The sequence below is a fragment of the Paramisgurnus dabryanus genome, chromosome 21, assembly GCF_030506205.2.
Source record: "Paramisgurnus dabryanus chromosome 21, PD_genome_1.1, whole genome shotgun sequence".
Classification (NCBI taxonomy): domain Eukaryota; kingdom Metazoa; phylum Chordata; class Actinopteri; order Cypriniformes; family Cobitidae; genus Paramisgurnus; species Paramisgurnus dabryanus.
Window position 1 is genome coordinate 30,642,007 of NC_133357.1, and position 17,102 is coordinate 30,659,108.

Below are 17,102 nucleotides of genomic sequence, written 5' to 3' on the forward strand. Positions count from 1 at the left end.
GACCCAGTTATAATTTTGACAGTCCTAAAATTTAGTAACTCTAGCAAAAGTCAGCATTTAACGCATTCTAAATATAAAAAATATAAAAGCCATTGATGCACAAGTCATGCAATTATTTTATAATACTCATGTGTCCTTTTAAACTAAAAAAACGTGTTTTGGTTTTGTATAATAACAAAATAAGTGTGAGAAATTATTACATTTTCATTATTAGTTTAGTATCTCTTTAAAGGCAGAGCAGCGAGTGTCTGTTTATCTCAGTTTCATATCAACCAGTTAAAGGTCATATGTGACCTTGCTGAAAAGCTGATTATTTTGTGTATTTGGTGTAATGGCATAGTTTTAACGTGGTGTAAAGTTAAAAAACACGACACTAAACTTAACAAAACTAACAAAAAACTCTTCAAAACACTAAACAGACTACAACTTGTCACGACGGGCACACAGACGAAGAGAGAGCGGATCCAAATGCAGTACAAAAAGGTTTATTAAAGGTAAAACAAAGCATAAACACGTAGGGCAACACGTCGTAACTAACACAATGGAACGTAAACAAGGAATGAACAGGAAGTAACTAAATACAAAACAATAACCAATCAGAATACAGAAACAATAACACTAACAAGGGGGAGGAGCAAGGAACAAATAAAAAACCATAGCAACTAAAGACGGGGTGGAGACAAAATCAGACAAAGGGAAAAAACACAGGCCAAACTAGATTCAAACATAACTCTCAAAATAATATTAAAACACAACAGCATAATACACTGCAACATAAAAACAAAGAACACAGGTACAATAATCAAACTAATCTTAAACGTTGCAAAGAAATAATAAACAACAAAACACACACACAGAATCCCAACAGTAGCCCCCCCAACAAAAAACGGATACTAGACGTTTAACTGAAACAACAAAACAAGAGTCCAGGTGGGAGGTGGAACGGAGGTGGAACGGGGGAGGGACGGAGGGCAACACCAGTCCAAAAGAAAAACAAGTCCACAACATTGTGAGCAGGCGCAGTCCAGGGCGGCGCCGCGGGCAAAGGCGCAGTCCAGGGCGGCGCCGCGGGCAAAGGCGCAGTCCAGGGCGGCGCCGCGGGCAAAGGCGCAGTCCAGGGCGGCGCCGCGGGCAAAGGCGCAGTCAGGGCGGCGCCGCGGGCAAAGGCGCACGCCAGGGCGGCGCAGGCAGGGCAGGACGCCAGGGCGGCGCAGGCAGGGCAGGACGCCAGGGCGGCGCAGGCAGCCAAGGTGGAGCCGAGGACAACGACTCTCCGGACCTGTAAATCAGGACAGAAGGAGGAGAGACTGGCAAAGCCAGGAAAACAGGGCACAAGGCAGAGAGTATATGGAGCTCAGAGCCCACCATCCCAGGCTGGACAGAAAGTTCACTGGGCAGCACACTAGGCAGTTCACTGGGCAGCACACTAGGCAGTTCACTGGGCAGCACACTAGGCAGTTCACTGGGCAGCACACTAGGCAGTTCACTGGGCAGCACACTAGGCAGTTCACTGGGCAGCACACTAGGCAGTTCACTGGGCAGCACACTAGGCAGTTCACTGGGCAGCACACTAGGCAGTTCACTGGGCAGCACACTAGGCAGTTCACTGGGCAGTAGAGGATGACACGGGAGTGGATTTTCACTCCTGTCCCGTCCCACTCCCATAGAAATAAATCTTGTCCCGTCCCACTCCCAGACCAAAGTTTAAAAAATAATCCCATCCCATCCCGCTCCTGGTAAATTGACTCCCACTCCCATCCCGCTCCTGTTTAAACTGACTCCCGCTCCTGTATCGCTCCCATATATTTTTTTCTTCAACTAGTGTTAAGTTCATACAAACAATTTGATTTAATCTGCTCTCCATCCTGTTTTGGACCAGCTGCTGAGCCGGTTTCTAGATTTTCTCCAGAAAATGGAATACAGCAAATAAAAGAAAAACAATACATAGTTCACTCCATGTCTACAATAGTTTAATAACCCCAAAGTCTGGAGTCCAGAACACAAGAACCAGACGAATAATTGGATTATGGGTGTTTAATTCACAGTTGCAGTATGCATAAAACCTTCCATTGATATGCACTTAAGTATCTGTGTTTGTGTGGTTCTGCAACAACAAATAATAAACAAGAATAAAAGCCTTATGAAAGAACATTAATATACATTTGTTTAAATAACCAGCATTAACAGCTGTAATTAAGTTCAAAATATGCAAAAATATACAAGATACCGCGAAATGGTGTCATATGTTCTAAAATGTGACTAGCACATGTATCATATAACACATACAGTAAATAATAGGCCTCGTACACACTGCAAACTTTCGGGAGTGACAACCGCATTTAAATGCGGGAGTGAATCCCCTAAATGTTCGTTTCATGTCTGTACGGAACAAGACTCACTCCCGAAAATGCGATGATTGACACAGAGATAACCATAGCAACGTTCTGCAGTCTCGCGTGCTTATCACAGATTTGACCAAAATAATAACAGCATTGTGTTTTGCAATAAACCTCCGTCTTGGCGTTGTGTAATTTATGCTTTTGTGAGGCTGCTTCACAGCACGGAGCGCGCGGTCTTGCAGTGTTGCCAGGTCCTCTTCTTTTTTGTACGTAAATACTGTTTTGGTGCTTAACCGTTTATAGCTTTTGGCTCATGAAGCGATCAAGTTTTTGGTGTTAATAAAGCGTGAAGGGGCCGGTCCCAATATTTTGATGTTTGAGGTAAAGCATTTAGATTTATTTCGGTTTATTATTGGATTCTTCTTGTTCGCTGTTTTTTAGTGCAAGATCTGGCAACACTAGTCAGCAAACGCTTGTGCCTCTGTCATTTTCTGAACCGCGCATTTATTTTTTCAGAAGAGAGACCTGTCCTGTTTATGATGAACGTTTAAACACTTGATTAACTACTAGTTGTTCAGTTCGGTTATGTACACACTGTGCAGAGTTTCTGTAAATGCGGTTGTCACTACCTGCATTTTGCGGGAGTTAATTCGGTTGTGGAATTCGGCTGTCAGTACCGTAAATTACTGAACTGTGTGTGTACAGAACAGGATTAAGCATTAAAAGGTGAAGTGACAACCGAATTAATATGCAGTGTGTACGGTTAGAATTGTTAAATAACTGTATAAGTATTAGAACTATACAATCTCCAATATAAGGAAATAATACTGAATAAATATGTACAAGATAAACTAACACAAATATAAACTGGGTACCATGACTATTAATGAGAAGATTCGCGCTATCTAACAGCTTCATTTACATTATGAATGATAACTGACAATATAACATAAAAGACGCGGTAATCTTGCTGCTAATTTAAAGACAACTAGAAAAAACTAACTATTCGGCATTGACGCACACAATAAAGCACAGAAACTATCCAAACAGCAGGAAATCTCTTCGCAACACAACTCTTGTCACACACTTATCTCTCCATTTGATCAGAGCCGCTATACTCTTTGCTGCTGTTCCGTTTTCTCATAAGCGCTCAGGCTGCGTTGGAGCGCTTATGCACCAGGGAGACGCATTAGTGAAAATTCATGCAACCTTTCTTACACATGCAAACACACACACAGGCACGCACGCACACAATATATTAACTAAGTTTATTTATAGAAACTGCATATTTGTGTATAAAGTTGGGTATCATAGTTTTATTACGATCCCGGTCCCGTCCACTCCCGCTGACATTTTTTCCTGTCCCGTCCCAATCCCGTGATTAATAGTGATTTTGTTCCCGAACCCACGGGAATCCCGCGGGACCCGCGGGATTCCCGAAAAAATGTCAGCCTCTACTGGGCAGCACACTAGGCAGTTCACTGGGCAGCACACTAGGCAGTTCACTGGGCAGCACACTAGGCAGTTCACTGGGCAGCACACTAGGCAGTTCACTGGGCAGCACACTAGGCAGTTGACTAACAGTCATCTTGGGTGTGGGAGCCATTTTGATCTCAGGTGCAGGTGTAAATAGGGCACCTTTAACCATGGGTGTAATGGTGAAAATGGCTTTCTGGAAAACCGGGGCAGGAATGACTGTAGGAAATTCAAACACTGGCGTAGACAACATAACAGCCGTCTCAGGGACAGACGTGATGGTGGCCATCTTGATGACGGGGAAAGACTCCAGCGATTCAATAGAAAAAGGTGTTCTCTTAATAACCAGTCTGGAGCCTCGTCCTGGTCTGGCTGGCACGATGGGTCTAGAAATGACAGATTCTGGAGCAGAAGTGATTATTCCAGCCGTCCGCACTGACACCAATGGCGTATCTGCCAAACTGGAAAAAAACCTTCTCGTCCTATAATCCTCCAAAGACGCCGAACTGGCGGCCACATTGAGACATGACTGAGGTAAATCAGATGACTCAGGTGAATCAGTCTCAGGTAAAGTAGATGACTCATGTAACACAGGTGAAGCATACGACTCAGATGAGTCAAGTGAAACAGGCGACTCACGTGCAGTGGCAGCTATCTCGTGAAGTAGCTCGGATTTCAACGTCGAAGCAACGGAGGGAGAGAGTACGACGTCACTGCTGACAATAGGCTGCTCGCGTGTGGATTTTTTCCTGCGTCGTCGATTGCGCGAACAGCGCGAAGGAGTAACGCTCACCGACTCGACCGTTCTTGGCGTGGAGGCTGCGGGTCCCGCCTCGGGGCATTCTGGCGTGGTTAACGCACGTCCGGTGCTACGTATGTCCACGTAACGGGCGAATAGAAAGAAATCAAAATCCACAACACCACACAAATCCTCCAGTGGAAAGGGTTCGCCCAGGCAATGGTTAAACCATAACTTCATCTCATTGTTACTGAGACCTAAACCACGAGAGTCCTCCCAAAACCTCCGTGCAAATTCTTCTACCGATTCCCCCTGCGGGCGCAGGAAAGCCAATCTAGCTCGTCTCAATCTCCACTCCTCTTCAGACATAGGAGAGAGACGAATGCCGGAACAACAAATCCTACCCGCGGAGCTCACAGGCGAGCTAGATACTGCTGGATCCTGGTGACGTTCCATTCTGTCACGACGGGCACACAGACGAAGAGAGAGCGGATCCAAATGCAGTACAAAAAGGTTTATTAAAGGTAAAACAAAGCATAAACACGTAGGGCAACACGTCGTAACTAACACAATGGAACGTAAACAAGGAATGAACAGGAAGTAACTAAATACAAAACAATAACCAATCAGAATACAGAAACAATAACACTAACAAGGGGGAGGAGCAAGGAACAAATAAAAAACCATAGCAACTTAAGACGGGGTGGAGACAAAATCAGACAAAGGGAAAAAACACAGGCCAAACTAGATTCAAACATAACTCTCAAAATAATATTAAAACACAACAGCATAATACACTGCAACATAAAAACAAAGAACACAGGTACAATAATCAAACTAATCTTAAACGTTGCAAAGAAATAATAAACAACAAAACACACACACAGAATCCCAACACAACTAAGATATCACAAGAATACTCACAGGCAGAACAACGGGATAAGCAACAAGACGAATGTGCAAAGAACATCAAACACAAGGACAATAAATCGGGACAACTAATGAGGGACACAGCTGAAATCAATGACAAGTCAGAGAGTGGGTAAAAAGTGAGGAGACCAAGGAAATGCGTGGTCAGAATAAACCAATACTAAAACCACGCATTTCCCACATAAAACATGGTACTGCCAGGACCCCGTCACAAAGACTAGATATCATTTAAGACATGATTCTGACAGGGTCCTGACATTCACAGCCCAAATACCAACAACTATTTAACAAAATCCTTGTATCTCTAACCTGCAGACAAACATCAACCTGCAGAGACCGTTAACAGGTTGACAGTTTAAAAGTAGCTCAATTCAGAACTTCGCCAAAAGGCAGCGGACCTTACAACGTTGGTGAAAGACACAATATCATCTTTTCTGTATCAATACGAGCCCGAATCTGATCCAGAAAATGCAGATGACCAAGCTGATCGATCAACTTTACTCAAAACTCATGTTTGAATTGTCAGTAAGAAATTCTTTCAATATGAAAACATAGACTACCTACAGGCTTTGAATCAGAAGAGCCAGACTGTACTTGCAAAGTTGGAATTGCTCCACTTTTTAGACAAAGGCTTTGTGCACATCCAGCCTTGTACTCTCCCATGTTCAGGAAACAATCCTACAGAAAGTGCACAGCATACAATCTAATATTTGAGCTGCATTGTTCTGGAACAGCATTGTAAATAAAACTTAACCATCGGTTTCAATTACTCTATTGAATTCCTCTATTTTTATCAACGGAGTTTCAAAGGACTCTAAACGATTCCAAACGAGGCACAAGGGTCTTATCTTGCGAAACAATTGTCATTTTTGACAATAAAAATAAAAATATGCACTTTTAAACCACAACTTCTCTTCTTCCTCCAGCTGTGTGACAAGCCAGCGTGACCTCACGTCATTGCGTAGTACGTAGAAGGGTCACGTGTTACATATATGAAACGCACATTTGTGGACCATTTTAAACAATAAACTGACACAAAGACATTAATTAGTATCATTCCAAATACAACAACGTCAGAACGGTCCTCTTTCTCCACACTTGTAAACACTGGGGCGTTGTTTTACATACGTCCTCTGTGACCTCTTAATGAAATGACGTTTTGCGTGAGGTTGCGCTGGCGCATCACAGGATCGGAACTAGACGAGAAGTTGTTTAAAATTTTTTTGCATTTTTTTTTCGAGTCAAAAATGACAATCGTTTCGCTAGATAAGACCCTTATGCCTCGTTTGGGATCATTTAGAGTCCTTTGAAACTCTTGAAAAACAGTTGAAAAAAAGTGTTGAGTTAAGTGTTAAGTGTTGGTGTCCATTAAAGTCCATTAAAATGAGAAAAATCCTGGAATGTTTTCCTCAAAAAACATAATTTCTTCTCGACTGAACAAAGAAAGACATCAACATTTTGGATAACATGGTGGTGAGTAAATTATCTGGATTTTTTCAAGAAAATTGACTAATCCTTTAACACTTTAAAGACAAAGGAAAACATGAATCAAACGACTCTGTAATTAGGAATAATTGACAACGGGCCGTTAAATTATTATAAAAATAGTGCACACCCAAGCTGGTAATGTGGCGCAAAGTGAAGCGGAGTGTGCATTATTTTCAAATAATTCAAAGGACCGAGTCAATTATTCCGCTAATACTACAGTTACCACAAACATTGCTCTGGTGGATATTTGAAGACAGTTGACAAGTCAGGTGTGCGTTTTAGGAAAAATAATGCATACCCGCAGAATATTACTCAACCAATCAGAATAAAGCATTGAACTGCCCCGTGGTATAAATTCCATAATAACACTCACATTAAAACTCATCAGCTCATTTTGGCTCAGGCTGTGTTAAGAGATCGAAGTGTTACTCTTAAGATGTTATATTCTTTATATTTACTCTATTTTTTCACCCCATCAGACCCATACAGGAGAGAAGGAAAAGATCTGCCCATATTGTGGACAGAAGTTTGCCAGTAATGGAACTTTGAGAGTGCACATCCGCAGCCATACAGGTCAGTACTTCAACACCATTCACACTGAAACATACTGATCTGCTTTAACACTGCTTGCCACCTAAAATAAATTCACTGTCTTATACTCATCTGATCCATCTTTAAAAGTTTGCTAATAGTTACATTGGCATTCAAATTAATAGTATTTGGACAATATTGTATCTTGGAATTTTATTCAGCTTTTTATATATTTTATTGGTAAATGTGAGCTTTGTGTAATAACAACATATTAAAAGTGTATAAGGCACATTTGGCTTTTCTCTGTGGACACACTCACACTCTTTGCCACTTTCTCAACACATCAGTCCATACAAATGTGTATGTTTCAAGCTCCTTAGCATCTCATGCCTTAAGAGTGCTTTCATGTTAGAGATCGACGTAGAGCGGTTTGGACTTAATGAAAACTGGAGCGGGTCGAGCGTGTTGGGGATACTGTGGTGGAAAGCACTTCATCATGATTGGGGTCAGTGCCATGGGATAGTAGTCATTTAGATAGAACACAGGTGACATCTTTGGGGCTGGGATGATGGTTGTGGGCTTAAGACATGTGGCATCTCTCTCTCTCTCTCTCTCTCTCTCTCTCTCTCTCTCTCTCTCTCTCTCTCTCTCTCTCTCTCTCTCTCTCTCTCTGCCTGACTCAGCTAGGTGTTAAAGATATCTGTTGAGGCATCTGTCAGCTGTGCAGCACAGTTTTATTTTCAGAGTTTTTCAAATGAGAATAAAACACTGCACAGTCTCTTTGTTTTAGAATATTAAATATACACACATTTTAATTGTTCACAATCTAATAGTCCAGCTGACACAATCCCTAAAGCACTTCTTACAAACGTGCATGGTGACGTGCATAATCAACACGTCTTTATATCGGTAAATCATACCAGCTTTATTCACATATCTGGGCAACGCTGATAATTAATTTATAAGCCATTATCACCAGATAATATCGATGTGCCATTGGTATTGTGCATCCCTATTCACATTCCCAAATTACACACTTTTTGTTGTGTTATCATTGATTTAAATGTCTTCGACGTGTGTCTGTAAATTGATAGACACCGTGTATTGCACTTCACATTTTAATATATGCAAACTTACACTTAAACAGACAGAAACAAGTAATCTTTGATGAAAACTGTGTATAAATCCCTGTGTCTATTGTGTGTTGAAATGGTAAGAATAATTGGTACACATCAGTGAATGAAGAGAAAAGAGCTTTCTGTGCAGGCATTCAGCACTGTGACCCCTGACCTTTGCTGTCTGTAAATCTGACTTCCCTTTCTTTAAACCAGACTTGTATTCACATGTAACTTTGAAACAGACACATGCTCAGAACATCTGTGTTGTTGATCCAGTAATGATGTTTGCGTGACGGCAGATCATTCACATGCCCATGAGAGAAAGTTCAACATTCATTTAGCTTTCTTTAGGACCAGTGAGATTTCACTACCCAGCATGAGGACATGAACATAAGCCATTAAGTGATTGTGAATATACTGTTGATACATTTAAGCAACAATTTTATGCAAAGCAACTTATTGTACAGCGCATTACAATATATACATTTCCTTTTATCAGTATTTGTGTTCCCTGGGTTCCGACCCCTGACCTTTTGCGCTGCTAACGCAATGCTCTAGCACTAAGCTATAAAGGAGCGCTGAAAGAAGCTTACGTTTCAGTTGGCTGCATCCTCCGGAGGTCTGCATACGTCATAATGCTGTATTTCAGAAAAGCAATTAGGAAACTCTGAATGCAACCTTCCTTCTTTCACAGGAATTCTGAGAATTCATGAGATGTATCCTTCGCTGCTGCAAATAACCCATAAATTCCTTGCGTTGCCGCAAACACCGTCATTTCTCAATGTCATTCCACACCAGCAGCTGTAAATACAAGCGAAGGTGTAATGCTTAAATGTAAAAGTACCTTTGTAAACAATAAGGTAAATTTAAATAATCTTACACATATAAATGAGGCACCTTTTTCTTTTCTTTTCTTTTTTAAACAGAGTAAAAAGCAAGGTAAAGAAGAGGAGAGAAAAAAAATACACACATAAAACATAAAGGAAAAAAAGGAAAATAAGTATCTAAATACATCTAAAACTAAAATAAGAGAAAAAAATACATATGCCCTTAATAGTAGTTTAACACTTAATAGTGTTAAAGTCCTTTAAGCAAGTATGTTTCAATTGGTGCCCATTTTTCTTGAAAAATGTCCTATTTCGGTTGCAAGTCCGCAGTCATTTTCTCAAACATGTATATCTGTCTCAGTCTTTGTGTCCATTCTTTCACAGTATGTGCATATATCTTCATCCAGTTCACAGTAATTATTTTTTTGGCAGCCATTAACAATATATGTAATACAAACAGGTCGGATTTACTAAACTGATCTGCAGGGAATCCCTCCAGAAGAAAAAGTACTGGGTGCATTGGTACATCTCTTTCTAAAATTTCACAAATTTCCCTTTTAACTCCCTGCCAATATGCTTGTATTTTGGGGCATTCCCAGAATATATGAACGTAATCTCCCACCTTTCCACAGTCTCTCCAGCATTTTGACAGTGGTGAGCAACTGTCAAATTTGGCTACCACTGAGGCACCTTTTTCTATATCAAGTCATATAAAACTAATAAAAACAGTTAAGTTAATTCATGAAGTAATGCGTTTCTTTAAAGGCACACCGCATAACTTTTTGGCCACTAGGGGGTGCTAGACATGTATTTTTTACGTCTAGCGCCCCTAGAGGCCACAAGCGCCCCAGCACTGTCGCAAAGGAAAAGAAGACAACTCAAAGTATGCCTTCCAGCATGTCATATGACTATAATTTCATGGGTTTTATTTTTTCAAGCGCCAAAAGTTGCTTGGGTAAAGTTTATATAAAATTAAAGGGGAATCGAACCCAGATCGCCCGTGTCACTGGCGTCATTTTAGCATCACGGACCTAAGTGTCACGTGATATAAGTCTCTCTGTACCCTCTCCAAGAAGCCTCCAGGAAAATTTATGTTTAAAAAAATAGTGTTCGAGCACCAGACAGGACTTATATATGCAAGAAATATAACATTACTTACTAGTCCAAAAGCATGATGGCCAAGTCAGCATCGGTCAGAAACCCCTCCTCCTTCTTTAGTTCACGCCAGCGAGCGAACGCTGGCCGAATATTGATCCTCGTCCTTCTTTTTATTCTGTCACTCCCCCTTTTTCTCTTCAAACATTGCACATATTAAAACAACATAAAATGGTCTTATTTTTAAATTACTCCAAATTTAAAAATAATTTTCCTTTATTTAACTGATGTTAGAGCGCATCAACGCTGTAAAAGTTTTGACATAGCAAACTGATATTTCCAGTTTATTTTTCTGTCCGTATGTCCTAGGAAGGACGTCTCGTTTAATTCTAGGTTGAGGATCCTTTGTATACCGCATCCTTCAGTAGGGTTGGGAATCGTTAGAAATTTTCCGATTCCGGTTCCAGTTTTGCCTAACGATTCCGTTTCTCATTCCGGTTCCATATAATAAAAAATAATGCACAATACTTAAACAATTCAATTTGTGTTTATTAATCACTGATAAAATATTTTAAATGTAAAATGATTAATATTTTCACTTTTTCAGTCACTAGGCCTATATCATTTATTCCTGTTGTAGTCCTCGTAAGATCCTACCTGTTGAAGTGAACATGATAGCAGCAGTAGTTCTCAAACATATGATTTGAGATTTATATGCTGGAGCAACTGTTTTGTCATATATCCTGAAAAGGCTGCTGTACAAGTAATAATTTTTGTATGTGCATGCGTATAGGCTTATATATAATGCATACATATATTTTGAAATATAAAAATGTAAATGAGGATCAGATATAAGTTTCTTAACAAACATGCGTGTTCATATGCGCTGACTTCTTTTCGCCGGAGGCTGCTCGTCACAACATCAAGCAATGCTTAGGTTACTTAGCAACGACAGACGCTTTGGAGCGTCCACGCGCTTTGGAGAAAAGTGGCGCGATCACGTTTCCGCGTGGTTTTAGATGCGAAATGTGAAGCAATTGAGCATAATGTGCATGGCCATTTCGGTGGGTGATGCTCGATCCCCGGAGTGACCACGGGATCGGCGCGGCTATGTGCGTGTTTATTTTATCACTTTCATCCGTGAAACAAAACACGGTTCAAGTGAGGAACCTTTTTGGGGTTATAATGTCTGCACAGTGCTGAAAACGCATGTTGCTATACTGGTAGTGCAGATTGATACTTTTTCGCAACCTTGACCAAGAATATCTTACCTCATTGTTCTGCCCCCAAGCCAGCGGGTCATCACTGATATCGGTTTATAGCGCATTAACTCTTGAGTCTTATGTCCGTTTGCTTTCACGCGAACTTGAAGACATCTCGCTGGGTGAGACTGTACTTTATATTTTTCATAGTTTGTGAAGTGCATGGCATCGCGGGTCGCACTGTACCGTCAACAGCCCTAGAATCCACACTTTTGACTTTTAGACATGTTAAACACGAAGTATACTAAGCTTACCTCAGGAGCCTGAGTGTTTTCTGTGGTAAGCTGCGTTAATTTGGTTGCGCGAGTGACTAAACAGTGGCTCAACATAATTAATATTCATGAGGTAAGAGACATAAGCGCTTTGCACGTGCCTTGCATCAGAACCGCTTTTAGAACCGAAACTTAAGAATTACGTGCGGTTCCGGTTCCTTTTAAAAAACGGAACCGGTTCTGAATAAGAACCGGTTATCGGTTCCCAACCCTATCCTTCAGAGAAAGCAGCCTTCTGAAATGAGACACAGCTACTGTAGCCATAGACTGTAAAAAAAGATGGACGACGCCTGTTCGCTCTCTTCCATTGGTGAAAAGTGAAGCCGTCAGTGTCCCGATATGGCGCTGACATCTTGGGTCTTGAGTCTGCGCAATAGCGATTTCGGGACCAGTCATGCGCAGTAGTGAGCAGGAAGGGAAGCCGCGAAGTCAAAATCCCGCCCTCGCTCTCGTAGAATGCGCATATCACACGATATCACAGCTGTCAATCATGACGTGACACCACCGTTTTTATATTATTAAATAACTAACTAAACACAAACCTATTTTAAAAACAAACATTTGAATTCACATCAGCGTGATAAAAACTACAGTAAATGACAGAAACCAGCTTCGGAAAAATTGAAGTGTAATTAATTTTTTTAGTTGGTCTCAAGTCCCATTGAATAACATGGGGAGGCGGGCTTTATGACCTATACTGGGACCAGTCACTGGGGGGCGATCGAGACGTTTTGGCTTCACTTTTCAGGGCTTGTGCGGCACGCTTGACTGTAGCGGGTAACTGTCTTTATTGCCTTTTTAATATGTCAGGAAAGCTTTCTTCTGAAATCACTTGTTTTTCTATTTCTTAAATAATTGCTAATTTTTTCTGATAAAAGTATAATAGCTGTATTTAATAGTTTAATGGCCTACAATCACAGATTTGTATTCATTTTAAGCAGATTTTACAATTAAGGGGCCGGATTCACAAAACATAATGAAGAAAACTCTTTTTTTTCTTCATTCTGTTCACATGAATTCTAACATTACAGAAAATTAACATTAACATAAGGCTCCAGTTAAACCAAACATAGATAATCATGGAATTGTTTGCACTGAAAAACCAAATCCAAGAAATCAACAATGGATTTTAGTGTTGGGCGATATGCCCCATTTTGAGATCGTCCTATCGTCAGCCTGTGAGATCGGCGATACACGATAGTATCGGGGGGCGGGGCAGTAGTTTACTCATTTATTTATTTGTTCATTTATGACAAGACTTGATTGGTGGAAAAAAGAACAAGAGCAACACCGTCATGAATGCATCTTTCTTAAAACTAATGCCATTAATCTGAGTGCGTCATTAAAGCCCAGACGCTCTTTGCGTGCCAGAGAGCGAGAACAGGACACGCGCTGGTTTTAACCCTCTGCGCGCTAACAACCTCTCTAGTGCAAGGAAATGTCAGAGATAGGGCTGCTCAATTATGGGAAAAATCATAATCCTGATTTTTAACACGATTACTTAATGACTGTAAAAACATGCACCTGCGCAGACACACGCAGCGCACATAAAAATAATTAAATGCATTTGTTTAGTGCTGTTGCAGAAGGTTACACGTGTCAAGCAGTGGTGCTCTCAGAGGTGCCTTTTTAAACACACTGGTCCAGCGGAACACAATCATATTTTAAACACGAGGGATGTATTGCTAAAACTCCTTGAAAAGCATATCATAAACAGGATTACTATCTGACTTCAAGTTCAGACAGAGCGCAGCTATCTGCACGTAAGCGAGAGTGGCGCCAATATGCAGCGGGTTATATTTTAAACAAAAGGAATAGTTTGCCTCAGCTCGCATGAAACGCATTAAACCGCACAAATACATAAGGATTACTACTTCAGTTTATGTTTAGACTTCGGACAGATGCGAGAGCGCGTGCATGTGAGACAGAGGGAAGCGTAGCTGCTCATCCACGCGCTGGATTTAGGTGCTAGAACGAGTCCGAGACGCGCGCATTAAGTGCATCTGCGTGCAAGAAGGAACTCTCTCTCTACAAGCTCTCCGCGTAAAGTGAAGCACAAACCCTCATGCGAGGAAAAGCATGCAAAACTATGATGATGATGATAATAACAACCATTCGCCAACTATCGTCATGTCTATCGCCATGAAAGCCTGCCATTGGCGATATGTCGGACGATCGTCGATACACGATACTATCGTCTATCGGCACAACACTAATGGATTTATCTGTCATTCCTTCAGCTGACCTCTCCTGTGGGGTTAAGGCTTGGTGTTGACAGCCTGTCTGCAGGTTCAAAGTGTTAATCTCAAGATTGTTTGTGTGTTTAACCTACTTGAAAAAGCTTCATTAAGATTTTTAAATCAAAGTTAGTTAAACTCAAATGATTTTTTAAACCCAGTTACTGATTAACTTAATCTTAAACCCGTCCATATCTTTCTCAGATCAGCTTGATTAAAGAGTCTGAAACTTGAATACTACCTCTGTGTTTACTTTTTTTAAGTTTTGCTTTCATTTGTTTTATTACCCGTCACACTTGTGTTCCCTGGCATAGAACGCTAGATTTGCTGTCTTCTGAATGTGCCAGTCAGATGGGCATGATCTTTACTGAGCCCGTGTTGATGATGTCATGCACAGGCGCCACATGGGATTCCAGTTGTTAGACTGGGCTGTCACTTTCTTTCCGAAATGCATCTCACTCTGGTGTCTGTGGGATTTCTGGGTAATCTGTCACAGAGCCTGCATAGTTTGCAAAAAACCTTTAAAACCACTTTATTTTGTCACTATCATAAATCAGCTCTATGAATTTTCTTCTTTTCAGCTAACATGCAACCTAATGTCCAGACCTGATGAATATTTTATCATACAAGTATTTATGTCTTCTTTCCATTAATAATGTTTAAGAGTCTACTGGTTATTTTAACTCTTTCCCCACCAACTAACATTGAGGGAAGGCATTAAACTTTTGTGAAAATCATAAAAATTGCTGGCTTACTGGCAACTCTTTTTAAAAACGCTGGCGGGAACAATTTATTTCGACATTTTACTTATTATAAGTAGCTTTGCAACTACTAATCAGTTACCAATCTTTATAGTATTAGTAGACTTTTTGCTTGATATCTAATAAAACTTTACTGTCAACTTATTCCACTAACTTAAACCTCTTCCCTAACCCTAACCCTTGCAGTCTACTAATACTCTAATGACAGTTAGTTTACATATAGCTGCAAATTATTGAAAGTTAGTTGACATGTAGTTGCAAAGTTATTTATAGTTAGTAGAATGTATAAAGTGGACTATCAAAATAAAGTATAACCAGAGTTCTATCCAGTATCCTGTAAACCTCACACAATTTAGTTAATTAAATAGTAATTAATGACATTTTTTTTTTTTAATTATTACTAAGGTAACAAAATTTAGCATAATTTATTCTGCCAATAAAGTGGCTAGTTCAGACTGAAAAATTCTGATCAGATGGGTTCTGATTAAAGCTGTGGTAAAATGCTGATAAAGCACATCTGTGATCACAGTTTCATGCAATGTGTCAACTTTCTTTGTTGCTTGGTAACCATAGACAGTTTACAGACTAAAGCTGTGTCCAAATTTAAAGGCTGTGACCTTCTAAGGGGACGTTAACATATCTCATCTTTTGCGCGCTAAAGTTTGTAATATTAAATGTAGGCACGTGGTATGCGTACTCATAATGGAAGCATTCATTGTTATGTCTTAGAATGCTTGTTTTTAGGCACGTCCACACCGCATCGAGTTAAAACATCTCAACTTTTCAAAATGCCGCAAGCGCAACGCAGGTCATGTGACAAGAACCAACCAATCAGCTTCCTCACCTTTTCCGTTACTTTGAAACCTCAGCAGAAAAATGGAGGAGCAGCTCCTAATTGCGTTTCACTGACAGATGCCTCAGGAGCGCCACTGCACGAGCAACTGCACAAACTTTTTCGCATGCGTTTTTAGGTGCAACATGTGAACGGCCCCTAAGGACGCGACATCAGAAGGCGAGCAGCCTTTGAAGCCTCTGAAGTCCATAAAGAGAACTTAAAATAAGACGGTCTAGTCTTTGAAGGATCCATTAATAGCATTGTCAGCTGTACGCACCCACCACACCTGTAAGTGCGACACAGCGAAGAGGTTTCTGACCTATTGAAATAAATACGGAACCAGAAAATATGACACATTGATGTAGATTAAACTAACCACCAGTATATCAAATTAATCAACCTTAGAAATATACACAACATACATTGAATGATATTAATACAAAACATAACTTATAATACTAAAACAGTGACAAGAACCTTTTTTTCTGCTAAATACAAACTTTTATTTAACAAAGGTTTTAATTTTTTAATATTGAGCGCATTGCAGGCACACAATGAATCTCAGGATAGCCTAGGCTGTGATGGAACCATTGTTCTATCCATTCATTAAAGAAGGATGCATTCTGAGGTCGCATTTTAAACAGCCTTCGAATTTGGACAGCCTACTGACCTTTAGTCGCGTTGCTGTGATGCAATTGGTCTTAGAATGCAGCCAGTATTTATTAAAGCAATAAGCCCCTTAAAGTCCCGGGTTGTTCCAATGAACACCTGTTTCCCAGTAAAGCTATTTGGCAATAAGGCCATTGTAACACAGCATACCATGCTTTATTTTTATGTCTTTAAATATTCATTTAACACTACAAAAAAAAAACTACTTAATTTTGAGCTTTTTGTGATATTTTTGTCTTTCAGGTTTAAATTCCATATTGTGTAAACGTCACAGGCTGTGACGTGGCAAGGCTCTATAGTTATCCAATGAGAAGACCACAGTATTTATGTGGGGAAACAGTGTCAATACGTTGGTTGATTTCCCCCACGATGCTGTCAGGGCTAGACTCGCCCTACCAGTACTAAGTAGTAGTCAAAATTAAATTTAATATCTCTTTTAATGCACTGAAATGTCTACACTTTTCCATAACAAACACTGTACATACTTTTAGGGAATAGTATAAGCAGGCAAACTGGGATGCCG

The 17,102-nt window shown here is 40.4% G+C and overlaps 1 protein-coding gene across 1 annotated transcript in view; it reads left to right on the forward strand.

Annotated features, from left to right (window-relative positions):
* Positions 1-17,102, forward strand: part of prdm5 (PR domain containing 5) — a 98,251-nt gene that overhangs the window by 43,273 nt on the left and 37,876 nt on the right. The window contains exon 13 of the mRNA XM_065286568.2: positions 7,452-7,545. Coding sequence (XP_065142640.1) covers positions 7,452-7,545 — 94 coding nt within the window. The remainder of the gene's footprint in view (positions 1-7,451; positions 7,546-17,102) is intronic.